General features: G+C 39.3%; 2 protein-coding genes across 5 annotated transcripts; one reads left to right on the top strand and one right to left on the bottom strand.

Moving 5' to 3' along the window:
- The first annotated feature begins 4,021 nt into the window (after positions 1-4,021).
- LOC103711337 (arabinosyltransferase RRA2-like) lies at positions 4,022-10,828 on the top strand. Its single transcript, XM_039120685.1, has 2 exons — positions 4,022-4,496; positions 9,222-10,828. The coding sequence occupies exons 1-2, from the start codon at positions 4,305-4,307 to the stop codon at positions 10,332-10,334; spliced, it is 1,305 nt and encodes a 434-aa protein (XP_038976613.1). The 5' UTR covers positions 4,022-4,304; the 3' UTR covers positions 10,335-10,828.
- A 1,801-nt stretch (positions 10,829-12,629) lies between these two features.
- On the bottom strand, positions 12,630-25,139 carry LOC103711306 (G-box-binding factor 1). 4 transcript variants are annotated; one of them, XM_008797401.4, is made up of 11 exons: positions 24,928-25,139; positions 24,740-24,835; positions 24,558-24,644; positions 24,345-24,472; positions 24,114-24,186; positions 23,893-23,941; positions 22,554-22,619; positions 22,414-22,475; positions 22,183-22,260; positions 13,568-13,693; positions 12,630-13,003 (listed from the first exon to the last, which is right to left on the bottom strand). In XM_008797401.4, exons 1-11 carry the CDS (start codon positions 25,072-25,074, stop codon positions 12,977-12,979), a joined length of 939 nt encoding a protein of 312 aa, XP_008795623.2. In that variant the 5' UTR covers positions 25,075-25,139; the 3' UTR covers positions 12,630-12,976. The 4 variants fall into 4 exon arrangements, with proteins under 4 accessions (XP_008795623.2, XP_008795625.2, XP_008795622.2 ...); XM_008797403.4 differs by having other exon boundaries at positions 24,144-24,186; positions 24,928-25,137; XM_008797400.4 differs by having other exon boundaries at positions 22,414-22,478; positions 24,928-25,136.
- Positions 25,140-27,857: the final 2,718 nt, after the last annotated feature.

The raw sequence follows: 27,857 nt of genomic DNA, 5'->3' as shown, positions 1-27,857 counted from the left end.
GAGACAGCCGAGGGGAGAGCAGACAAGGAGCCCAACTCCTGTCCCTGTGCATGTAGGCCCGACCCACGCGCGGCCTCACCCGCGCCAACAAGGCCTGACCCCGGGCTAACCGCACTGAAGGCCCGCCCCACTCTCTCGGGCTGACTCACCACGATTACGTCCAGCCGACCCGCCATGGGCCTGGGCTTTGGGCTTCTGGGCCTCTTATGGGATAGGCCCACCCTTGCATCTAACATCAGTATTTCTGGACCGGCCCGATCCCCAGCCGGCTCGCCATCACCCGCGTCACCTACTGAGACGACCAGTGCGGCCAGCGAGTTGAAAGACGACCCGGCTCATTGCCGACCCAGTGACAGAACCGCATCTGATCCCGAGCCGCCACCCTCATCGGCCAACCGGACCCTAGGGGGTGACCGCTGGGGCGACCTTCACCAGTTTCTGCCAACCATCAGAGTCCGACGGCAGGGTTGGCGGGTCCGGTATGGTGGGAGGGGCCTGCGGTGCAGCAGAAGATAACTCGGGCGACTCGGTCGTCTTCTCCGGTCGTGGCATCCCCTGCACAGCTCGCGGTGGCCAAAGCCTCGTGGCTGCCAACCAGGGGTCGAAAGTCGACCGCCAGCACGCCTCCCCAGACCACGAGCCCGGGTCCTTCGGCATACCATCCACCTCCGCCCCCAACTGGCCCGAAGTCCCCTATTGGAACCACCCTTCCCCCGCACGTGCCGGCGCCGGGAAACTTGCAACAAGCTTCTGGATGCCCGATCCGCCTGCAACCGAAGCAGAACTCCGGCACCCCCTCGTAGATGAAACACTGCCACCACTCTCCTGTCCGACCTCTGATCTGGATGCCGGGCAGCAGAGGTGCGGTGGCGTCGATCGCCACCTTTACCTGGGCAAAACCCATCACCTTCTGCTGCTTGGTGAAGCCGTCAACGGCAAGCGGCTAACCCGCCTCTGCTGCGATCCCGAGAATGGTTTCTCTGGACCAGTACTCCACCAGCAGCCGTGGGAGCTGATCCATACCGCCGCCGTCTTCACGGTGTCCCTGCCCGGCACGAAGTCCGGCCTCCATGGTTCCAATGCCAACAGCTGGCCCGCCACCTCCCACGGGCCATCGGCAAGAGCACGGTCACAATCAGCGGTGGAGCGGAACCGGAGGGCGATGATGGCGTCAACCAAAGGCACTGCCGCCTCCAACTTCCCTCGAGTGGCAACATCTCGGGCGATCCAGTCCGCCAGCACGCGACGACCGAGGCTATGCTCCATCACAGCACGCCCCTCTCATTCCCGCCGCGAAGCCTCAATGGGTGCCTCAGGCAACTCGAGCACCTTGGTGAAGCATTACCGGAGATGCTCCACCTCCGCCGGCGAGACCGATCACCCAACCCCCAGCCTTAGCCCTGCTGCCCGACTCCACCCCCCGCGTCGGGTGACCCCGCTCCCACCACCAAGGCCACTTTCCTTCATCTTCCTCTTTTCCCCCTTTCCCTCCATTGCCGCCGAGCACACCCCGGACGGCCTCCTCAGAACAACCAAACAAAATCCAGAGATAGCGAGACGTACCTGGCCGCCGCGCAGTCCGCCTTCCTCCGCCGCCGGACGCCCCAATCCGGTCGTTAGGGATTTGATGTGAGCGCCTTAGGTCGACGGACCGTCTCAAAAGCAATCAAAAGGAACCCGGTCGTAGCCCAGTCCACCGGAGCTTCTTCTCGAACGCCGGCGGCGCACTGTGATTCCTTCCAAACCTCCGATCGAACTAGCCGTTGCGAGCACCGTACAATCGCCTCACAGTGAAACGAGCGCCTCAGAGCGAAACTAAGCAATATTCATAATCTGCGCAAACAACACAAAATTTGTTCAAGCTTTTCTTTAAATCTAATTAATCACAAAATCCTAGATTAGTTTTTCTTTAAATTTGTATATAATCCCTACTATCCATCAATACAAGCATAAGTTGAGGCAGGTGGGGAAGGAAGAGAACCGGCAGCTCAGCCCACATGCTTCATTTGATGAAAGCACTCCAGTCCAGTCGCCTCTCCTCCAGAAAAACGAAGTTATTCAAGTTCTTTTTACCAAGAGCGGCAATGGAAGAAATGGGGAAAAGATTTTCAATTAAAATGAGTGCTTCGATCAACGACAGAACTCCCGGTTTTTCGGAGGTGACTACGTACCAACAAAACTGAGAAAGTGGAGGAGCGGCGCCTCAGCTTTCGAACGGTTTTTTGATTTATAGCGACAACCCCCTGAGAACATCAAGTCATTTAGCCGGTCCGGGTCACGCGCTATTCCTAAGACAAACTAGCCCTCCCGGAAGCCGCATCTACAAGGCGCTTATAAACCCATGTAGAAAGCCACGATCTAAGCTAGAATGACCGTGTGAGAGTATGAGTCTTTGGATTGCCTTCTTCTATGCAGAAAAGGACCCATGTATGCCATCGCAGAAAGAAGTACCATCAGAAAGAGAGCTTTTTTGTAGTTACTAAGCTTGGATAACCGACCAGAGGAGGTCGCTTCCGATTCAAAATATTCCGATTGTGATGTCGATGGATGATGGCGATGCCGAGCCAACTCCGCTCTAGCCCAAAAGGAAATCTTCTGGAAAGAACGATTTTTTGAGTCCAATGAAAGCTTAAAACGAGAGTTAGAAGGCTTAGACTCCTGGATCTAATCTCTGCTTGTTGTTGAAGGACTCTTTCCTGACTTTCCACTCGTTCTTGAGATCTCACATGGAATCAATCTCTCTTGCTTGACCATTCCGACCGTTAACTATTGACTCAATTGCTAAGAGTGCTAGGCACCTATTAAACGAAATCTCTCGCCCAGTAGACGACCTCTTCCGCTCATCCCCTTCGTCAGCTGTTTGATAGGGATACCATAACCTAGGTCCCTCAACTTGGAATGGATGGCGGAGCCGATATGCTTCATGCAGTTTCATCTTCCCGTACTTTTTGTATCACTTCGTCGTCCCTTTTTTGATCGATTTGCTGTGGGACGATTGAAAGACTTGTTCTTGCACCCCGGCCTTTCCGAAAAGCCGATAAAAAACAACGTTCTTCTTTCTTATTGTGGCGGCTATTATGGCGTGGCGGGAACTGAGCTTGCTAGCCAGGAATGAAGAAGCAACGGACGCTATTTGTGGACAGAGCAAGGGACAGATAGAGGAATGGTTTACCTCCTCTATCCTTTCCATTAATTGATGGAATTGGAATAGGTTCGGCAGCGGATCACGAAATCTTGGCGATCTTCTCTATCTAATGAATGAGGAGTCCGTTTGGAAATCGTCCGACTTTTCCATTTTCATTTTCCTTCTTGTTTATCAGGTCGAAACATTTAGCTGTCGACGGACAAACTTTGCTAGAACGTCGACCGGAATGGGATGGCCAGGCCCCGGTTCCCAGGGTTAGGGTATTCCCTATGTTGAGCCTACTCAGATCAGAACTATACTTTTTTTTCTCTTTCGCCTATCGGCCGGCCGGCTTTAAGCAACCTTCGCTTTTCCTGCTAAGATCCCAAGTCTCCAAGTGGGCCCTCTTGGCCACCCAAGAAGCCTTTCTTTCATTCACATTTCGATTCAGAATGCTTCATGTGAGAATTGACATTTCATACATAGATATGGGACATAAAGTTTCCATAAGTAACTAACTTTAAAATGAATATTGAGTAGTACGAGCTATTTTATCCTCTTTCTGTTCTATTGATCAGAAGGCGATGGTTATATCAGAAATATCGACAGATCACCATCCAGAGAGGAAAGTTCTATTTCTTGAGAGACTGAAGGGGGAAGACCCCAAAGATAGTCTTACCTAAACTCTTCCGATTGAATATGAGAAAGCCTATAAAACAACGAGCTACTATCATTTCTTCATTATAGATTGAGATTTTCTTCGAACTTGATGCACAGAAATATATAGTTGCAACATGATAAAGGCTTGGAATATTTTTGCTAAAAAAAATTCAAGTTGCAAACAATAAAATTGATTCTTTTTGATGTGTGTGTAAATCAATGGCCTTCTAAGCGAGCTTTTGCTTGAGAGTGGCTCGGAGCCTTCCAAGTTCCCATTCCAGCCCCAAATCCTAATTTATATTTGTTTTTTTAACAATTTGCTGAATGTTTCCTCACCTCCCCATGGAAAGTAATCCTTGGTATCTCCCTCCATGGAAGGAAAATCCATAGCGAGGTTTTCGTTAGCATCATATAAATTTCGCTGATTCTGATTTCTTTCCCAAAGAGAAGAAGTAAGAGACTTCAATCCTCGCTCGTCTCCTCTTCTTTCCTCCGGTTCTGGGATCGGAGGCCCGGGATAATGGCTGGGCGGCGGGAGGGCCCGCTGATGCGTGTCGGCAATGGCCTGCCCTCTCGCGGATCTCGGATCGCCATGGCCGTTGCCATCGGCATCATCCTCGGATGCGTCATTGCCTTCCTCTTCCCCGATGGCCTCTTCCGCTCCTCATCCCCGTCACCTCCTCGCTCCCAGAACACCGCCAAATTGAGTCAGGTACTTCGGTTCCTTCTTTTCTCGGTTTTGATGACTTCTTGTGATTAAAAGGTGGTATCTTGGGAAGGAAAATTGCATGAAATTTTAGAACATGTCTTCAATCTCAGAATTTCTAATGATTCTAGTGGGATATTCTTCTCGTGCCAACCATTTGACGTTTCCCCCCAATTTATAAGAAGAGTTTTGGATATCTTAGACCAGATGCTGTTTAAGCTTTGGCTCATTTTTTGGCTCATTTCTCCATTTAAGTCAAAATTTGGAACATAAAGCGTGGATTTGGAGGTACTGTGATTAGCCAATGAAAAAAAAGAGACAATTTTTTAATAATTTCCAGGAAGAAAAGAAAAGAAATATTTTGGTACGAGAGAACCCCCTTTTTTCCAACAGTTACAACATGATCACTTCTTCCGACTATTTGCTCGTGTTTGGTGTGTCCTTGTGCATGGAAAGTTTGGCAATATTTAGGGAATTTTCTAATTATAATTAGACTTGTTGAGGAAAGCATTGAAGTTGTAGTCACTGTTTACCAGCCAGTCAAAGATCGTAACAGGTTTCAATGGTTTCAAATGATTTATTTCATTCAAACATTTATCAACTCCAAACAAGTGCATTGGGGTATGATGTAATTTCTGGAGAAGTAATTTCACGGTGAATTTATTAGAAGATTTTCCAGAACAGATATGTTGATGGCATGGCTAAGAGCATGTATGGAGAGCGATGGTGGAACTGAAAACTACCGGCAAGTTTCTATTGCAATGCCTTTAGATCTATTGTAGATTGGGTGTGCTATAGTTAGTTTTTGGTGGGTGAATGGAGTTTTTCATTGATGGCGGAATGTTAAACTGGTCTCGTTCATGACTGAGTAATCACATTATTTGACAATAGGGCATTCATATTAGGGGGAGTGTTAGTGGAAAGCTTTCAGTGGACAGTGGTCGATATTACTTGAACTTATTGATTTTTCCATACTGAGAATTGCCAGCACTACTGAACAATTAAATACATCATAGTACTGCTTGGCACATCAACAAGATGATACTCCAATGAATTGATGATGTTTGTAGGCAGCTTAAAGTACCAACACCTGGTATGGTTTTGACTGCTGTATTTTGAACATCGGTATGTAGGTAATTGTTCTCCATTTTTCTAATCATTTAAGCATTTTACCCTTGGGAGCAGGAATAACTAAATTTTGTCAGGTTTCCTTGGCTTGAGGTTTTAGCTCTAAAGTTTTTTATTACATCTATTCAGTATCTGATTCATCAATCAGACCTATATGATATTTGTGTTTTGTCATTAAGGATGAACATACATTGAATCAGTAGCTTAGTGCTAAAACCAGTCACAGAGCATGGACTTGAGAAATTTCTTCAGCTGGGGACAAATATTAATTGTGAATTGAGGTATTCAATCATGAATATTGGAGTTTAGCATCTATAAAAAAAAATAAAATATAAAAAATAAAATTATGATAAAATATGTCAGAAAATACTAGCAATCCTGAGAAAGATAGACGAATGTCAAGAACTAGATGAAGGCTGTATTTTTTGTTGATTTGAACATTAAAGAGCCAGTTGTTGCAGATTTGATATTTGATTGTCTGAAGCTCAAGGATCTCAGTAACGGAAGCCCAATAATCAAAATCCAATTATTGGTGATCCCCAAGTAGAACTTCTTTCTGAAGATCTGATTTTCAAATGGAAATTGTCTTGCAATCTATTTTACTTTTATTTGAAGGTTTCTGAAACTTTTCTTATCTGACTGTGATTAGATGAGTTGGGTTGACAGAAGAGAGTCAGAGAAGCAACAATGTGATAGATTAGTGGCAAGATATTACCAGGTTAGTCTTTATTATCACATATTGAAGATCCAATAGTTGGACTTGAAGATAATGTTGGATCAAGCGCTTACCATCATACCAAAAGCAATTGTTGTTAGTAGAGGCGCAACTTTATTTTCTTAAACCGAGGCTGACCACCACAGAGCAACCCCCATGGCTATCAATGGCAGAGCAGAGCCCTGTACTAAGCGACAAGTGGATAGGAGGGGCTTCGCAATGCGCCTCCATAAGCGCATCGACAGGCTGGGCTGTCAACTACCGATGCCACTATGTGGCCCCCATAAACCACATGTGGCAGCAAACCCCTAAGGGGAGGCTTGAAAAAATCCCAACAATCCCCCTCCCCAAGCGACACCCTGGGGGTTCGAACCTGCAACCTCGCTCTAATACCACTTGTTGGATCAAGCGCTTACCACCATACCAAAAGCAATTGTTGTTAGTAGAGGCACAACTTTATTCCTTAAGCCGAGGCTGACCAATGCAGGGCATCCTTCAGGCTATCAACAGCAGAGCAAAGCCCCGTACTAAGCGACAGGTGGGCAGGAGGGGCTTCGCAATGCCATTGATAGCCGTAGGGGGTGCCCTGTGGTGGTCAGCCTCGGCTTAAGAAAATAAAGTTGCACCTCTACTAACAGCAATTGCTTTTGGCATGGTGGTAAGCACTTGATCCAACAAATAACATTCATTAGCAAGAAATTAGTTATTTTATATTTTCCAAATCCAGCAACCACCTCAGCTAGTAAGTGTCATGACTTAAAATCTGAATGTCAATTTCATCTGTATAGTGGTTTTGTAGTGTCTGATTGACCAACATCTATTGGAAGTATTTGAAGCACTAAAGTTCTTATAGACCAAGGCTCTGTTTGGCAAAGCACTTTTTGACCCTCCAAAAGTACTTTTAGATGAAATAGTGATGTTTGGTAAAAAAATCGAAAAGCTATTTTAGCTTTGCCGGAAAGCTAAAACAGCTTTTTGGGAGAAGCTCCATTTGGAGCTTCTCTGGAAAAGCACTTTTAGGCTCCATCGGAAAGCTATTTTGGATTATAAAATTTTACCTTCTTGGATCAAAATATCCATGATAAAATATGATAATTACAAAAAATGATAATATTAATATATAATGATAATAATTATAATATTTTATACCTTTATTATTATATTATACTATAAATATAATATTTTATTACATTATATCATAGTACATTGATATGTTATGTTATATAATATCAAATTATGTTATATTATTATGCTATTTTATACAATATTATATTACTATATTATAATAATATTATATTACATTACAGTAATATTATACTATATTATATATTTACATATTAATATATATTATATTTTATTATGCTCTATTGTATAATACTATGCAATGTCCTTTATGGTTATTTTATTATACCAAAAGTACTTTCTTAATTTGTTTACCAAATACATATTAAAATCTCACAACACTTTAGAAATATAGTTATCAAATATCAAATAGCTTTTTATAAAAGCTCTACTTCTGAAAGCTTAACTGCCAATAGCTCTACCAAATGGGGCCCAAGTTATTGTGGCTAGAAAGTGGTTCTTGGGGTGGTATTTGGTACTCAAATATCTACCTCATATATGTATTTAAGTTTGTGCAGCTTATCTTCAGGTCCAAACCACCCCGCCAGGGACCCACTCTCCTGCCTCTCTTTTCAACCCTCCAGTAGAAGCATCATTTCATGCTCAAGGATTGAACGAATCATTTTATGTGATTGACTATATTTTTTTTCTGTTTTTAAATACCTGATTCAAAATTCGAAACTACACCATTGTTTTTAGTTGCTGTAGTGATCGCTAGAGTGGTTTCTGTCTAAAAACACTATTCTAAGTATCTTAATGGTGCTATATGGAGCTTGGGTTTGAAGCGGCTAAGATATCGAGCAAAAAACCTACTATAGCAGCTACCATGCTATGAGTTCAAAGTGGACGATTTATTTCTATAGCTGGCTGGACCAATTCCCAATTGGACTGGTTTAGCAATCAACTGGTCTAACAGGTTGTTGAAAGCACAGGCTGGTCTAATTATTTTGTGCCCTAAACAAAATAAAGTATGGGAGAGAAGAAGAGAAAGAGAAGCGAATTTATGTCATATGATTTTAGACGTCTTTCTTCTATGGTTGATGTTTCAAGACTTTGGACATCTTTCTTCAAATCATTTGTGATGTATATGTAAGGCCATTCCAGGAAACTAAAGAAAGGCCGGTACAAATTGCAGCTTATCGTCAGGTCCACCCACCGCCTATTCTCTATTATCGCATGCTTATATCAAATAACGAATACAGACATGCATTTGCAGACAATGTACCTTAGTGGATTGACACATTTTGTGATTCCTTGTGAAGGAAACTCATGGCTTAGATCTAAAGGTTATCAACCAACATGATGCACTTAGATAGAAATCTGATTATTGAGACATCTAAACTACAATAAAGATGCATAATATGGTCTCTATGAAAGCACCGCAAATTAAAATACATAGAAAGAAAGTGAATGGTCAAGTTTATCTTCAAAGGTGGCACCATGTAATTCTTGCTCTACTTGGTTCCTAAAGTTCATGTAGGTGGAAGTAGACTCGGCCATCTTGAAGAAAAGACGATTAAAGATATATGCAGCAATGGAATTTAACATCCAGCCATTGAGAAAATAGTGATTGATGTAATTGAGCTACAGCATCTTTTTGACATAAATAAGCATTGCTAGTTTTCATCTAGGTAGTATAATTATCTTATAACTTTAGTTCTCTAGCTGTACATTGTTCTGTTCTTTGATGTCTTCATCCTCACTCATCGTTTGTCTTTGTTTTCATGTCAGAATGACAGCTTTCTTTTTTTATTGGTTCATTCTAGGTTAATTCTGCCCCATGTAAATCAGTTGAGAGGACCAACATTTTGAAGTCAGAGCTGGCATCACTATCAGAAAAAAATGCAGAATTAAAGAAGCAGGTTAGGGAACTAACTATGAAGCTTCAATTGGCTGAACAAGGAAAAGATCAGGCTGAAAAGCTGTTTCTAGCTTTAGGAGCAAAGCATAAAGCTGGTCCTTTTGGTACTGTCAAGAGTTTGAGAACAAATCCAGCTGTCACTCCTGATGAATCTGTGAACCCAAGATTGGCAAAGATACTAGAAAAGGTAGCTGTTCGAAAAGAGCTTATAGTTGCTCTAGCAAACTCCTATGTGAAGGAGATGGTGGAGATCTGGTCTGAGAATATCAAAAGAGTGGGTATACCCAATTATCTAATTGTAGCATTGGATGATGAGATGGAAAGTTTCTGCAAATCAAAGGAAGTTCCTGTTTACCGAAGAAATAGTGACGAAGGCATTGATTCCATTGGAAGGAGAGGCGGGAACCATGAAGTGTCTGGATTGAAGTTCCATATTTTGAGGGAATTTTTGCAGCTTGGTTACAGTGTTCTTCTCTCAGATGTTGATATCATCTACTTACGGAACCCATTTGGTCATCTTTACAGAGATTCTGATGTGGAATCCATGAGTGATGGTCACAATAACATGACAGCTTATGGTTATGATGATGTCTTTGATGAGCCACAAATGGGTTGGGCAAGATATGCTCATACAATGCGCATATGGGTTTACAATTCTGGTTTTTTCTATATTAGACCAACAATTCCCTCAATTGAGCTTCTGGATCGTGTAGCAACCAGATTATCTCGTGAAAATGCATGGGACCAACGGGTCTTCAATGAAGAGCTTTTCATCCCCTCACACCCGGGATATGATGGGCTTCATGCATCCAGGAGAACCATGGATATGTATCTTTTTATGAACAGCAATGTTCTTTTCAAGACTGTGAGGAAAGATGCTAACCTGCGCAAGTTAAAGCCAGTCATTGTTCATGTGAATTACCATCCTGATAAACTCCGTAGAATGAAAGCTGTTGTGGAGTTTTACGTCAATGGAAACCAAAATGCACTGGATCCTTTGCCTGATGGTTCAGAGTAGTCTATTGGGCCCTTGCTTTGGGTTTCGCTTTTGCAATAGAAGCACAGGTTTTTGACTTCTACCTTGTAGACATTACTTTCATGTAGATCATCTGAAAAGCCTTTGCACTTATGCTGAGTTCCACTAGAAGTTGTGGAAGGCAGCTTTTCTTGATCCCATACATGATCTGGTGCTCTAATTATGATAAAGATGGAATAATATAGCATCATAAGGAAACTCTTATCACTTGTCTTCATTGTCTGCTATGGTTCTTCTGTTCTATACCGGATATTTGGCAAAGTCAATATGATCTTGATTGCTGGAAGGTAGTCATCACTGTCCAATTCTCAGATTATCTCCATTTTGGCAAGTTCTTGTTCTTTACCTTGATGTCAACTTCTACACAGTATCTTGTGTCCAAGAGATTTTTTTTATAAAAAAAATCAATTGGGGGAGGGGGTTAAGACTTCACCCAATTTATTGTGGGAAGAAATTTTCACTTAATGCATGCCGGATTCAGACACGTCGCCGACTCACTGGTGACAATTCCAAGTTGAACTCCAAGCAACTTGACAAAGTGTAAGGAGATTTATGGATGATTGTGAATCTCTATCTCATTTTGAAGTTTTTTCAACTTACATAACTTGATTAATATGATTTGAAGGTACACAATTGCTTCAGTTGTTGAAGTTAGTGCATGCACTTCTTATCTCTTCCTTACATTAAGATAATAAGAATCCCATTGAGTAGTGGTGTATTTATTACATACAAGCATTGCTGTAGAGGGGAAAAAGGAGAAGTGAGATATTCTAACTTTCTCTCCCATCTCTTGATCCCAATTAAAAACAATTTCTGTAACTAATTCAGATTTTTGGATATTTGATAGACAATAGGGTTCATTAACTCATTGAAATTGAACATGTTACATGCCACCAAGGTAGCATGGCTAAATATGTAACCCTTTTCCAAAACCTTCTTGTCTTTAATTGCCGACGCGTCTCGGCCAAGATTCGAAAAATTTGCAGTTTGTAGCCTTTATATTAGTGGATATGTGTCATCCATCCAAGACATTTTATTTCAAAATGAGTATAATATAGGAGAAATAGTATTGAGGCTGCCTAAGTTATCCCACCGCCCAAAAGACGGGGAGTCTAGCTACAAATAGCTACATCTGGATGCAAAAAGCAATCTCCTAGTTAATAAGGAGATAGAGAGAAATATAATTCAGGTAGTTATAGAGGTGAGAAAGGGAAGACAAGCACCACTTAATCCTCAGCTCCATTAAATAGATTTTGCAATCAAATTGGAGACAGAGACAAACATATATAGTTTATAGATGTGAGAAAGGAGGATATGGGATACTTATCTACAGCTCCCAATCCCAATTAAATAAATTATGCAACAGCTTGGGTTTTATCCCAATGGATGCACCTAATAGTTAGAAAGTTCCCGGTATAAATCTCATGGATGGTGCATTCCCAAGCTTTCATTACTAGTTAGGGGTGAAAGTGGATCGGATATTATCCATCCGAATCTATTTTCATATCCGAATATAGATAAAAAATTTAAGCATCCGTCTAATATCCATATCCGTATATTCAATTCTATTTGTAACCATATATATTAATTTTATATAGCACTTATGAAGTTAAGAAAAATAAACAACCACCTTAACATACTATTAACTTGATTTCTCATCCACTTAATAATATCTTTGATTATTTGATCATAAAGTTTATTTATCCAATTATATTCATATTTATATTTATACTTTTGGTATTTGATATGTTTCCATTTAAAATAAATATCGATATAAATTTTTGTATCCTACCAACATCTATATCCGTATCTATATTTATCAAAGAAAGTAAGTATGGATATGAATATACTAATATCTGATCCGATTTAAGCCCTATTGTCGGTTAAAGCTTGCGGAAGGCATAGTTTCATTCTAGACTCCTTAAATCAAACACATGCAATTAAAGGTCCAAGCACAAGATAGATAACATCATCTGCTAGCATCTTTCTAGTTCCATAGCACCATGGGGTGTCCTATGGTTAGCAGCAGAATGGGACTAGAGAAGAAAATGCACACAGGTAGATCCATTCTCACTTGTTACTTATTTAACTTATAGGCTTCATATATTAACATCAATTTAGCTTGGTCTAAAGATTTTCACAGGAGAAATATCCTTTCACCAATTTATGTGATAATGGTGCTCAACATATAACACCAAGCTGATGCAAATTTTTGCAATTATAGTCACTGTCACTGTGCAGAAGTTGTCCTCATTACTTCACAATTGGCCAGCAAGATAACAAACTCGCACCATATGTATAAAAAAGAATTGCTGATTAAATCCCTGCATCTTTTGAGTACATTTACAGCAATGTACTACAAGCCACCAAAGAAAATAATTGGTAAAAAACCTGTGGAGAGACGTATTAAGGAATGCCGCATTTTGATGACAAAAAAAGGTGACAGGCCCCCAGAACAATGACAGAAGGAAAAGAGTTCTTTGTTGACCAGATAAATTTAGGCTTAACCACTGAATCTTAACATCTTCTCATTTGCCCAACTGAATCCCACCAAACCATGATGAAGATGGTCACTGCTTTCAGCATCAATTGAATGCATGGCTGATAAATCACCGCTAATGCCTTCAATGGAAGATTTTACTCAGCTCCTCCTGTTTCAAAAAGGAAAAAAAAGTTTAATCAACATCACTATGCATAATTAATCAAATAGAACCCACTGCTCTGGAACTGAAGCTCAATTGTTAATGAATAAGAACTTGACGCTTGCTTACATTTCATAATTCATAATTCCAGTGATATTTTTGGTTAACTAGGGAGCAGAACTGTGTGAACTATATAACAGCAATGGCATTGTTGAATTTATTTTGTTTAACATGAGGTACCAGAGGCAGCACAGTTGCAAATGCAAACATGCTGCAGAAATTACTTCTTAATGACCCAAATGATAAAGGTTTAGCCAACCAGAGCTTGGCTCAAGTGGTTGGTCCCTCCTCTGTCAGATGAGATCGCAGGTTTGAATCATAGTGAGATGCTTCAATAGACATATGGAGCTATTTGTGTTCAGTGTCCAGTTAATTTAGGGCCTTCTGCCCAGTGTAGGGGCTCCTTATTTAAACTGTCAGACGAAATTTCATAAAAAGAAAAAAAATAAACAAATAAAATTAGGTATGGTAAGACAAATGTCAAGAGAAGAAAGATGGAGTAGATTTACTAACTGCAATTGATGCATTTTCTGAATCCAGCTCCTTGCAGTGTTTATCAAGTTGTTCAAGCTCTCTTCTGAGTGCACAGTTCTCACCGTTCAGCATATCCACCCTCCTTGCCAAATCCTGATATTGTTGCTGGTGAAAGAGAACATACTCAGATACCTACAATCAGTTCTCAGAATTCTACTATAGGTACTACAGAGAGAACCATTAAGCTAGATACAAAAATAACATATGACCCAAAAGGCACCAAGCACCATAATTAAAGATGAATTTAACATTTAATGCATAAAACTTTATTTCTGGAACCAAACAAAATGAAATAAAGCCCAGTTGTTGCACCCCTCAACATGGAAGAAGGTTCTGGGTTCTTGCCCCTCTACACACACACACACACACACAACTGTGAAGGGACTTGAGATATGGAGCCGAGCAAAACTGTGAACATGATAATGAAAGAGAACCAGTTAAACGTTAGTTAATCTAAGAGAAGATAAAACATCTGACAAGAACAACTTTTGTGCAACTTGAGGAGAAGATATTTCCAGACAAAAGATATTTCAAGTAGCTATTAAAAAAGAATGTAGCATGATAAGATCAAAATACCACTTGAGCAAACTTGTGTCAAAATGAGGAAACATGGATTCTACTGACACGGGAGGGGGAGAATGGGAGTGGGGTATCTAAAGCTTGAGTACCCATATAACCAGGCTCCTAACCCTGATCAACTATACCTTTGTTCCTCCCATAGAAATAAGTAACTTCTGATAAATTACATTCATGACTTCCATGTGTGAATGACCCGTTTAACCCTATCAATTACAAAATTGCAATCTGTTACAGCAGTCTCCTGGGCAACTAGGCAACTGTTTCGGCTATTGACGTCTTCCAAAGCCTAGATGGCCCTTGCCTAGTCCTTCATACGCTCAGTATATATAAAAATATGTCTCTATATATGTACATTATATGCATATGGAAATGTATGAATACATATGCAGTTACATATGTATGAATGGACATGCATCATAAATGTGCCAGATATATGCAGGCATACATACTATGCATATATGTATATATAGTATAATATATATCTATAAATTTAAGGTATTTTCTTGTGATTTCTTTTTATTAATGACAAGTGGATGCTAGGAAGGGAGTAAGATAGAGCAAATTGGAAACCAAGGAAGAATAAGATTGTATTAAACAATAATAAAGAAAGTGTTCAACAAGTGAGTTTTTCATTCAAAACCTTAATCTCAAGATCCAACTTCCATTGAGAAAGTTTGGCAATCTCAATCACTTGAGCTGAGGCATCAATGGCATCTGCTACTGCTGCTAGTTTCTTTTTATTTTTAGAGTTTATTATGGATTTTACAAAGTGAAACGTGCCATCCAAGTGTTTTTTGTAATGTACATTCAGTGCATATTAGAGTAGGATAATATATATTGAGAGGATGAACTGTAATGGTTTGGCAACTTTGTACTATGTCACCTAGGTGCCTGGACAAACCACCCGATCCAACAAGGCTAGGGACCATCACCTAGGGTTGCTATGGCTATTTAACAACTATGTGCAAAGCACAATCAAGCGGAAAAAATGTAAAATTAAACTACATATAGCAAATGACAAGATCAATTCTGTATTCTAGGCACTTGGACAAAGCGCTTGGTCAACTACTTATCCAATAAGCTAGGGACCATTGCCTAGGGTTGCTATGGCTATTTGTCAACTATAAGTGCAAGGCAAAATCAAGGGGAGAACATGTGAAATTAAACTACATGTAGAAAATGCAAGACCAATTCTGTTTTCCAATCAAAAGGTAATGTGGCTGTTTATGCAAGGATCCGACATATTTAATATTAGTTGCAATCCCCACTGACTATCCTAGTTTCCCAGAACACCATGAAAAGAAAATGTCAAGTCTTGACAACTTATAACGTTATGGCAGCAACCTTCCCAACTTTAGTCATCAATGCAGTTTGAAGAAAATAGTTTATTAGGTGCAAGGAGAAGCGCTGCAACATTTAGGTAGAATTTCTAAGGAAAAACTCAACCAACTATACATCATCAAGAAATCTTGACAAGAGATGTTGTGAAATAAGGTATATAAGCCAACTAAAAATTATGTAATTCAGACAAAATATAGTCTTATTTTGAGCCAAGATGTACATTATTCAAGGTTTTTCCCTTTTTGATAGTTATATTGTTCATGTTGTTGGAGTTACCCATCCTAACACTTAAAAAAGCCTTCATATTTCCAATCTTTTACACTTCCTGTTCAATGATCCTGCTATCCTTAAAGCACTCCTATCTTAAAAGGGTCATGATGATGACTACCTAGAAGGCATTTAATCCACCTCACAATTACCAATTATACAAGCCTCAATTAAAATGCCAGTAAAATTGCACAGCACAACTAAGCAAATATAAACAAAATTTCAATTTATCCGACTTTATCTCTCACAAATCTCCCTCTCTCTCCATCTCGCTTCTTGAATCTTGACCAAGTAGTTCCCTTCCAAACCCCACCATAGCCTATTAGTCCCACCTCCACAAATAACGCCCTCTCTCTCTCAAACTCTTTCTCAATGAGACCACCACATAAACACTAGGATGGGGATTGATTGATGAGTAATGCTATAGAAATAAATTCAATTGATGATACAGTCTAGGATTAAAGCAGTTCTGTCTTAGCATGTTGGGCTCACCAACCTAGTAGATGGCTAGGTAGGCTTACTGTGGTAATGACCATGTCTGGAGATATACGTGTGGAGAGAGAGGGAAAGGGAGCTGGGGGGGGGGGGGGGGGGGGGAGAGAGAGAGAGAGAGAGATTTGTGGAGTACTAATCTCATACGAAGTCTCTCCATTTATCTATAGAAAAGCTCTACAGTACAAAGTTTTTAAAACAAGAGGACTTGATAAGTTTTTTTAAAGTTTCTTTTTTAGATTGCAGTGAATGATTTTTAGTCATCAAACTAAACATTTCTTATTTCTTTATTTGGTGTATTTTTCTATTTTAGTATTTCTAATTCATGAGTCATTAATTTTCTTAATTACAGATGCATAAGTGAAATGTACTTATATTTAAGTTGCTCATTATTATGGCAAAATGCACCCATAATTTGGTAAATTGAACATCTTCTAGTCAACAAATATGATAGAGAAAAGGATGAATAAGTGATTAGATAGTTGCTTTGCTACCAAGAGGCATGCTCTGAATAAGCTTAATCTCCCAACAACATGCAAAAGCAGAAAACTGAAATGGATGAACAGAAAATGTGGATTCTGACATTTAACTAGAATTTAACTTAAAACTTCCATACACCATCCAAGGTCCTGAATTTTTTGTTTCTACATGGAATGACACAAGCTTCAATTTTATGCAACTACTCAAATCTATAGCACCCCTATTCTTTGACTGCAAAATACAAAAAGGACCTCCAGTTTACCAAGGAAACCACATTGGTTATCCAAAAGACATTTAAAAATCAGAAAAAGTATAATGTTTCCACCACCAACTAATTTATAAAGACATTTTAGTTTATGCTTGACTTCATGAGCTTAGACAAATTGAGCTATTCAAATGGATACTCAAATTGGTAGGTCCAAGCCAAATTTCAAATTTTTGGACTTTTTGACTATTTGGCAAGCATTTGTGAAACTTAATTTTAGAGCTATCTACCATGGCATTTGCTCAAATAGTAATTTTAATTTGTTGTTTGAAATTAAAATAACGATATAGTAAACTGAATATAAAATTTAAACCTAAATGTTGTATTTCATGAAACAAGTTTTTAGATCATAGTTTTCAATACTAGATCATACCAAGTATACTGTCTCATATCAATAGGGTATTGATACAAGGTAGGCCCCATTACCAAGTTTTATTACCAAAATCTAGACCAACAATATACTAGTTGGATACTAGTACAAGTACTGAAGTTGGTGTTAAAAACTTGGCTTTATATTGCCAAGTCAACTTAAAACCAAGGACTCCGTTTGTTTAGACAAAAAGAATCCCAACATACCATTACCATGGTGATTGGTGAAAAATATTATAAATGAAATGCAGAGAGACTATATTGGGGGATTTTCATACTCCAAACATTTCCATAGTCGACGACCTCCAGACACCATTTCTCTCTCTCTGTGTGTGTGTGTGTACATGGCCACAAAATATTACAACTTCTCTAACACCTTCCTCCAACACTTCTCTCTCAAAAGCAAAGTTGTGCTTTCTGTCAAAGAGAGAACAAGGGTAAGGGATGCGATTTGGACCACATAAATACCTAGATAACTAGGCTATAGATATCACACACTATTGCCAATACAAAAAATAAATTCCAACCATACTATCCCTCAATTTCTAATGCATTAATTTTATTGCATATATCCATACCCAATGCACAATTGCATATGTTTTAATAAGACTTGAACCTGGTGGTGCAACCTATACACGATAGTGATGTTTCCTTCATCTGCAAATGTATTTCTAACACTTAAACCTGTAGGACAATATCTTAGACCTAGTAGTGATGTTTCCTTCATCTTTGCCAGTTTGAGTGCACCCCCCTATTTGCTCTCTTTATACTGGTTTGGCAATGGTTGTGGTAACTTCATTTGTTTTGGACTAGACTATGAGTTCATTTTGCCTATGGGAGCTAGCCCATTTTCTATTTTGCTTAATTCATAGCCTCAATGAAATGTGCAGTAGCATCCATTGTTTTCTCACAAAAATGTAGAAGTTAATTTGGTTGCAAGATTCATAAAGTGGAAATGGAAAGGAAAGCAAATTAAAGGTAATCAAAATATATTAGCATGTTCATCATAGCATCCACATAACCGTTATAGCAAAAGGGAGAATGCATAACATGGAAATCAAAGAAAAACTATACAGGTAAAAGCTATCCATTCAAATTGGAAGTATTAAAGATTAATAAAGAACTATCAGAGATCATGTATTTGGGAAGCAAAGCTCAAGGCAAGGTATGCCGTACCAGTACTGGTAGGCGTACCGATACCGATTGCCTATCGAACCGGTACGGTTCCAGTTCGAACCAGTTTGAACTGGTACCGAACCGGCCAACAGAGCACAGCACGCGCAGAAAGAAACCTGTGGAAGCGCATTAAACACACCCGCCCCGATTCGAATCGGTTTGAACCGGTACCGAACCGGCCAACGGAGCGCAGCACGCGCAGAAAGAAACCCGTGGAAGCGCATTAAACACACCCGCATGGGCGCGGTTCTGAGCGCGGGGAACCAGGCGCGGTTCTGAACGCGGGGAACCAGGCGCGGTTCTGAACGCGGGGAACCAAGCGCGGTTCCTAGCTTGCGCCCACGCGGGTGCGCTGCCTAGCGCAGAGAACCGCGCACAAGCACGCTGCCCCGCGCGTACCGGTACCACTCGATTCGGCCCCAAACAGGCCAGAACCATTTTCTATGTTCGTACCGGACCGGTCCGGTACGAACTGAACAGGCCGATACGAGCCTGTTCAGCATACCAATAGCTCAAGGTAATGGGCATTAGTAAAATCCACCGTCAACAATGAGACAAGTGAACAAACAAACACTCATTGGACCAATCAAACAATTAGTTCGTACCCTGAGCTTCAGATTGTTAGCTCACTGCAATAAGATTTTTCCTAGGTTCTTTATAAGAGAGGATTCAATGAAAAGAGATGCAACATCTGTGGTTAAAGGAAGGAGATGGCGTCAAGGTTTTGAAAAACATCTCTCTCTGTTTTCCTTTTTTCAACTCTTGCCATCAACATTATACTAAACGAGTGACCGGCTACCATGATTTCTTCCCTGATAGACTGGAGTCCTCAGTGTTTAAGCTGGCATGGCAATATATATATTTTAACTTTAGTTTTAAATTAAAGTTTAAAATGTCTTCTTAAAAAAAAACCATATCTTAGATAACCAAGACTCCAACTTAACCCGCCTCCATATTGTTACATACTGCATCAATTACAATAATTGTTCCTATAGATTTCTTTTTTCCCTCAATTTAATTTCAACCTACGACCACTAGGAATGGAAGCCACAAATGAAGATAAACAAAAGGTTTTATAATAGACAATTTATTTTAACAAAAAGGTTGAAGAAATGTTGAAAAGTGAAAAGACTTATTCAAGAACACTCTTGATTTAAAAATGTTCTTGCACTTCATTATAGAAAGGATGTAAAGAACCCGTATTTTCAGTTCATAATTGATTTGATATATATCTACTACAAGAGAAACCAATCGTTAGTCTTTCTATTCTTTAAACTTCTATAAACTCACTGGTGTGAGACAAAGTTGTTTTATTTTTTGAGGGGCTAATCCCCACCGACTACACTATGCCCGCCCCACCCCACCTAGGCCTCCAGGCAGACCAAGCAACTACTCGCAGAACTAGGGATTTACTAATAGAGGGTCGAAACAAGGTGTTGCCACTCGGAATCGAACCATGACCTCTTGCTTAGAGGTCAAAATGAGGTACAATCCAAACTAAAGTTCCGTGCTCTGGTGAGACAAAAGGTTGCACTGGAAAGACTAATAATTAATGCATGCATTCAAACAAAAATAGACTATTTTTGAATACCACCAAATACTATACTACATATTATTCTTTAGGACATTAGTTTATAATCTATTGTCTATCATCTCAAAAGTATTCATTATGTTCCAAATTGGATTCTCACTTACAAAAGGATTACCTCTTGAATACTACCAAATACTTTATAATATTACATATTGTTCTCTATGATCTTAGTTTTTAATGTTACTTTGTCTAACATCTCAATAGTATTCATTCAATCCAACTTGGATTCTGACTTTTGCTCTTCTTGAGTAATCTTGTTGTCCATATGTACCATGATAAAACAACCTTTGCTTCATGCAACTACTTCACAAGGATTTCACTTTTGGTTCTCAATATCCAGAGTTCCCTCTAAATATCCTTTGCCACTTTGCTTGCTCTTACAAAATGATAAACCACTGCTTCTAATGCACTTTGTTTGCCAGAGTTCTTCTAGCTTCCAGTGAAAACCGCATCCTAAATCTCCATTTGATTAGGACTTCACAACATTACTTTACATTTTAAGAATAAAATGCATTTTGTCTAGCATTATTAGTTCAAAGCTTTATTACGATCCTAGCTTGATATGCCTATCAAGTGGGCACTTGGGCTTATGGGGCTAATTTTTAATCCTGATACATAGTTAATTAGCTACCTTGGGTGTCAAACTCCCTTTTTTAGGGGAGAACTCATCCTCAAGTTCATGTCTTCATCCCCTTCTCCATAAGGAGAGAGATCTGCTCCATTATAAGTGGCTAAGAGACCATATTGTAGGAAACTTAATTTGCAGATTCTCTCTAATAAGCTTTAGAACTTTTGAAAACCTATCCACCCTATATTTAAGCTTGTTCTTTGCAGAGGTAAATATACTAAATCGCCTTCTTTATAATATCAAATCTCTAGGGATGCTTCTCTTCACCTCACATCTCATGGTTTACAGTCTCCAAATAAAAAGAAACCATAAACAACTTCTTTCTTCTGTTACAATATACTAATAAAGATGGGACAAGAAAGCAGCGAACAATAAAGAGAGTAACCTATGCATGATCTAGCAAATAACCTCAAGGTATGAAATTCTATCATCATCTTCTAATAGTCATTAATTGGGCTCCCATATGCTTGATTAATGTTTGGATAAAAAATGATTGCTGTTATATCCTACTTCAACAGTAGTTTGCTTCTATAGTCATTTCCTTGAAATTGGAAGTACAGTTAAGTCTCTTCTCATGACTTCTACCCAACTCTTTTGCTTCCCCATTAAAGTTTATAAACTCCAATATCTCAGTCATCTTGGTGAGCGAGCAATTCTAAGATAAACTGAAAACATCAGTTTATATTGGTTGAGATAGGAAGCTGATATTACTAAAGTAGAACAGAAAGACAGTCAAGTAATCTCCTTTACCATCTTATACCCAAGTTATTCTGAGAAATTCTGGAAAGGGCCCCTTCTATCCATCAAGGTATCGACTCCCTCAACCAAGGACTCTGTAATCTACTCATGCTATTTGAAGATCTATCCGCACAATCTAAACCATAATTAAATTTCAGGACAGAAATTGCCAATAGTTATGCAACCTTTCTGTTCTCTAATTCCCCCTTCCCCACTTTCTTACTTGCAATCCACATAGCCAACATAATTTGAATTATAATTCAGGATACATATATGTATGATATAAACTTAGATGAAACCACTATATTTCTATCCTTGATGAGAGATCATTCTCTGCATCTGCTGCATATTTTTAGATTTCCACAAAAACAAAGCTCTTAGTATGTTACCCTCTCAATATATTGTGAGAGAGCATTTTCGAATCCCACTATCTTTCAAACAGTATCATGCTTGTCAGAAAAGCAATAATCAGTAGTCTCTCAAATCTTTCTTTGCTACTATTCAAATATGTTTCTCCACAATTCTATGTTCACTATTATCAAATGACACATCACCAAAAGGCCAAAAGAAGTTTAATATTATGAAAATACTCAAAAAACCTGTTTCTTTGAAATTTCATTAGAAAAGCTCATTTAAGATATTCCAAAAACATATACAGAGGAGTATACCTGCTTTCGAAGCCTTGACCTCCTTGCTGACTCTCTGTTCAACTGCTTCCTTCTTTGCTTCTTAAGTTCACGCTCATCCTGACATAAGAAACAATAACTCATAAAGTTTAAGTCAAAAGGAGGTGGCATTTTGAGTACTATCTTTTAACCTTGGAAGGAAAAGAAAATTTTGATTTCCTTGGTAGAGTTTTGAGTTCAAATGATTTGACAAAGACTTCTAACCCTTCTTACCAGCATCCAATGATGTTTATGCCAACGTTCTTTCCGTCCAGCCATTGGAGACAAAGATGCTGCTGCTGAAATATAGGAAGGACCATGTAATACTGCCCTCCCTGGATCTTAAACTGGGAGTTTTCTAGCAAGCCCCTTACCACTGTAAAATGATTCGGCAGTAGTGTTGTCATTTTGACTAGAACCAGTATGCTGCATACTTCCTCCTACGCAAGCCCAAACAAAACTTTATGATTATAAATATCATAATCAAGTATGCTCTCAAATCATTGATCTCATGGTTTCAATCAAAAAAAAAAAAAAAGATCTCATGGTGGAAATTAAAAATATTAGTCCATACTTTATAGGGTTTATAAGGTTACATAGCTTGACATTAACTAACATGAGCTTCATCAATCGGATATGAATGATTTAAATCTGAAATTAAGTCAGTTTTGAGTCCCAAACCTTCCCCCATTCTCAAAACACGGAGCAACTAGTGTAGATCCAACTAACATGAGCTTAAAATGCTATGTATGATTATTTACAACATCAAGAAGTAAGAACCAATCCTCACTTAATCATAGTTCAGTGGACTGAGGCTAGGTCCAAAACTTACCATTAAAACTAGTTAGGGCACCTGACCCTCTACGCTTATAATTTAGCAACCATCAAGGTTATTATTGACAGTAATAAGAGAGAGATTGTTGCCCCCTAGTTAGGGAACCTAACCGATTACACTTATAATCAAGCACCAATCAAGGTTATTATTGATGGTAATGAGAGAGATTGTTGCTCCCCCTTCTCGATGGGTGAGGAATAGTAAAGGTGAGTGGGATGAAAACATGTTAGAAGGGGAGTTATCATGAGCTCTCTAAATTGAGAATTATATTGCTAATTTGTTACTTGTGATCGACAACATTTAAAATGCCTAGAAAAAAATACATAAGTTTTGGAGGTTTCCTACATATGCATCATGTGGACATGATGTCAAGAAGGCTAATTTTAAAACTAAAATGTATGGTAGGATCATACATATTGCAATACCACACAATCAGCAACAATTTACACATCTGGCAAACACAAGAACTAAAATTCAATTGGTTTAGGTACATAAAAACAATAAGTTAATTTAGACATCATATTGTCTCATCAAAACCACATCTTTTGTTTATTTGATGTATGAGAAGGAGATCTCTTATTTTAAAAAAATAAAGCATTTTGATATAAAAGACAATGATCGAGAATAACAATATTTCATTTAAGTAGCCCATCCATTTTGCATTTATAAAATGTTGGCTCTAGTCCTATCAATAGGATTCTAGCATTTTATGATAAGGTTGTTTCAATGCAGATAAAATTTGAGGTTATTGGTTACAAACCATAGAACAATCATGATTTGTAATAAATTACAGATATTAGATAATATTAACTAGCATGTTACTGGTACAGAGACTCTACATGGTACATGAAAACATGAACTTCAAAGAGGATATATACCATCCCAAAGTGTCTTGCCAATATTTTTCTTCCGAGTTGCAACATAGTCCTGAAGCCGAAAAAGAAATTGTAAGGTGAGAAAACGTAGATAACGAGAAGTCATCCAGAGCTGATCTCTTTAACTTTTCACCTAAATTCTTAGCCAAAAGAATAATAAACAATTAGAAAAATAACACTAATCCAGAGGGAATACAATGCAGCAAGTCCATAATTCTAAGCACTTCATGAGCACTCCATCTATCATCAAGTACCTGCAGGCCGGTGCTCGATGAGCCCTCACTTTCGATGTTAACACTGTTTAAATGTTCATTTTTCATGACATCAGTCCATTAGTATATCAAAACCAGACCAAGAAAGATTTCAAAATAATCCAAAACAACCCTACTAAAACAGGTAATTAAATAAAAGAAAAAGATCTCATGTCAAAGAGATAACTTGGAAACCCAAGCAACCTCTGGGAAGCATCCTCCTTAGCAGACTCTGATGATGCCTTCATCCCTTCTCCCCCGTTCCAAGACTCTTCTTTAGATTTTTTCTCCGCCAACCTCCTCTCTGCTTCTGCTGCTATGTATACCGATCCCTAAACAATCCACTTGATGGATCAATAATTCCAAACCCAACTCTTCGAAGAAACAGAGAAGAGGAGGAAGAAGGGTACAAATTACCGTAGCCATGGCAGGCTGGGCATAGATTCCTCCATGAGGATACATTGGAGCGTAAGCGATCGGGGTTCCACACGGCGGCATCGGATACTAAACAAACAAGCATCGGAAAACAGAAAAAATTAAGAGAAAATTCTAATCTTTACAACGGAGAGGGGAGGGAGAGGGAGAGGGCGACCACCGACCTGGCTTCCCCAGGGGTAGGGCAAGGAGACTGCGAGCGGCGGGTGGAATACCGGGATCCTGGCGGAGGCGGCGGCCGTTAAGCCGCTGTAGAGTGCCTGCAAAGGATCGAAAGAGAAAGCCATCGATAACGAGATTTTTTTCGAAACCCGAGGCGGCGCCGGAGTTAGGTGTACGAAGGGAGGAGAACCTGGGCGGAGGTCGACCCGTCCGAGTGCGCCGGCGGCGGCAGAGGCGGAGGATGAGGAGGAGGAGGAGGAGGGTCCGCCGGCGGGCCGGTGGAGATTGGAGTCTTGGAGAGCTCTGCTGAAGCGATGCTCTGTTCTCCGGTTCCCATGCGGTGAGATTACCGGCGCGGTGTCAGGGTTCTGGAAGATCGTATGGATCGACGGTTGACAGAGCCCGGGTTTTGAGATCGACGACGGGGGTCGCGTGGGTACCTCGGCTCTTCTTCTTCTCCCTGTCCCTCGGTGTTTGGCTACGTGGCTATAGGGCTGAGTCACGTCCGATGGGCCACGTGGCTATCTACGGGCGATCTAGTGCCGATCTGGGTTGTATCTTTCGCGTGAAAGAAGGATTCACTTCGCATAAATCCGCCGTTGGCTCGTCCACCGCACAGCTCCCTTGGAGCTCCTAAATCCATTAACATTCCATTGCGTCCCAAAGTGATAGTGAATGAACGGTGGATTCACATAAAAAATAAATTTAAACAAAATAGATCTAACTTTGAGCCATGAAATCCATACTAGTCACGAAGAGAGCCCACAGCACTTCAAGATTTGCGCAAAAAGAGAGTACATTGCACTTCAAGATCCGTGCAAGAAGAGAGAAGGATGACTCTTCACTGCCGTAAAATTTTATTTATGTCTTCGTGATTATCAGAATTTACAAAAATCAAGAGACACTTGTCAATATGAGCTTTAACTAAATGGGATCCAACAAGATACACCCCAACCTATCTTGTGCTTGGTTTTTTTTTTTTTTTGCTACAACAGATAATTCATACAGTTTTAGTACAGATATATCCAAAAAAGTTAAAAAACAGCAAATCTCAGAGCGCTTTAAGCAACTCCCTCTTTTCAACCCACTGGTCCCTCCAAAGTGATCGGCCACATACGAAGCCACCTAATCCACTGCCCCATTAGCTTCTCTATAAATATGCTCGACCTGAAATGCCACATCGCCACTAACCATAGTCCGAATGTCTCGGAGCAAGGGGTGGCACCCACCCACGCTGTCGGTGACCCTGGATCCAACCGATCACCGTAGCCGAATCACCCTAAGCATGATTGCTCTAGCTCGTAGCATGTGCCGAGCATGGCCCAGACTAGCCCATGCTGCCCTCAACTTCGCCCCAAAGACCGAGGTGTCAAAAATCTGGCATCCACCAGCAACAACAACACTAGAGTCCGAACCTCAAGTCTGCACCTCCCCTCCTATCACGCATCCATCGAAGTTAATCTTGAGGAAACTCAGAGATTGGGGCTCCTAGGTGAAAAACACTATCTGAGGCGCTACAAGAGAAGAAAAAGAGCCCCAAATGCCCCGTTTATCAAAGGCCCATCTGACGATCATGAATAATCATGTGCTTGCTTGGCACCAGATAAGTTCCTGAGAGGTTGTAGCCAGGGACATGTTTTAGGTTGGCCTACCATGATTGGTGGAAATGCAGAAGGTTTTTCTTGCTGTGATGTTGTTCGATTATTCTCAAGATGCATGCTCTTTTGTTTGTGTTGAGATAAGGGAGGCCAAGAGCTAAGGGTGACAATCGGGTTGGATCGGATCGGACATGGGCCAGATTCGATGCGGGTCGCATCAAGAATTCTTTAATCCAAACCCAATCTATTTATTAAACAAGTCAAAATTTCAAGATACCCATAATAAAATACAACAATTACATACTTTGTTTCTTTATAAATCTAAAAATCTGCTGGAGCCTTAACAAAGAATCCTAGCCATAGATCAGACCCCCTTCTGTGCAAGAAAAGGTATTCTTATTTCCTATTATTATTTTATACCTTTATTATTGTATTATACTATAAATATAATTTTATATTACATTATATCATAATACATTAATATGTTATGTTAATTAATTTAATATTATATTATATTATGAAAAATTAATTTACTCTGATAATTATAATATTTTATACCTTTATTTTTATTTTATACTATAAATATAATATTATAATTACATTATATCATAATACATTAATATATTATGTTAAATAATTTAATATTATATTATATTATGAAAAATTAATGTACACTAATAATTATAACATTTTATACCTTTATTATTGTATTATACTATATATATAATATTATATTACATTATATCATAATACATTGATATATTATATTAAATAATTTAATATTATATTAAATTATTATGCTATAGCTTACAATGTTATATTACTACATTATAATAATATTATATTATATTACAGTAATATTATACTATCATATATTTATATATTAATATATGTTATATTTTATTATGCTCTGTTGTATAATACTATGCAATGTCCTTTATGGTAATTTGGTCATACAAAAGTACTTTTCCAGTTTGTTTACCAAATACATATTAAAGTGCCACAACACTTTACAAATATAGTTACCAAACAGCAAATAGTTTTTTATAAAAAATTTACTTCAACTATACTTCTAACAACTCTACTTTCAAAAGTCCAACAGTTTCTCCAAACAGGGCCTAGGAGTGTAAACAAAGAGTGCATCCATAGTGATATGGCTAGTTGTACTCACATTGAAAGTATATGAAATGAAATATTGTTTTGACAAAAAAAAGAAATCCATATTGTACCGTGACAAACAAAATGTGAAATAATTCAGAATGAATATTTACTATCTGTGTGCTTGTGTTCTAAGATTCATAATGCCCTTCCATTATTTAATAGTCCAGTTTTCACTTTGAAGTATTGTCTGTACTCACTTCTGGCAGTACCCTCCAAATAACAGACCACTTCAGTGTGGGGTTCTCAAAGCATTGGCTCTTGGGAGAGATGGATGCAAGACATTGTTCAATATTCTAACAAAATAATGCTGGCTCTATCTATTCTTGCGAAACTGTTAGTAGACTCTCGGAAAGCAAGAGTG

The sequence above is a fragment of the Phoenix dactylifera genome, unplaced genomic scaffold, assembly GCF_009389715.1.
Source record: "Phoenix dactylifera cultivar Barhee BC4 unplaced genomic scaffold, palm_55x_up_171113_PBpolish2nd_filt_p 000854F, whole genome shotgun sequence".
NCBI lineage: Eukaryota > Viridiplantae > Streptophyta > Magnoliopsida > Arecales > Arecaceae > Phoenix > Phoenix dactylifera.
This window is presented reverse-complemented; position numbering and strand designations above follow the sequence as displayed.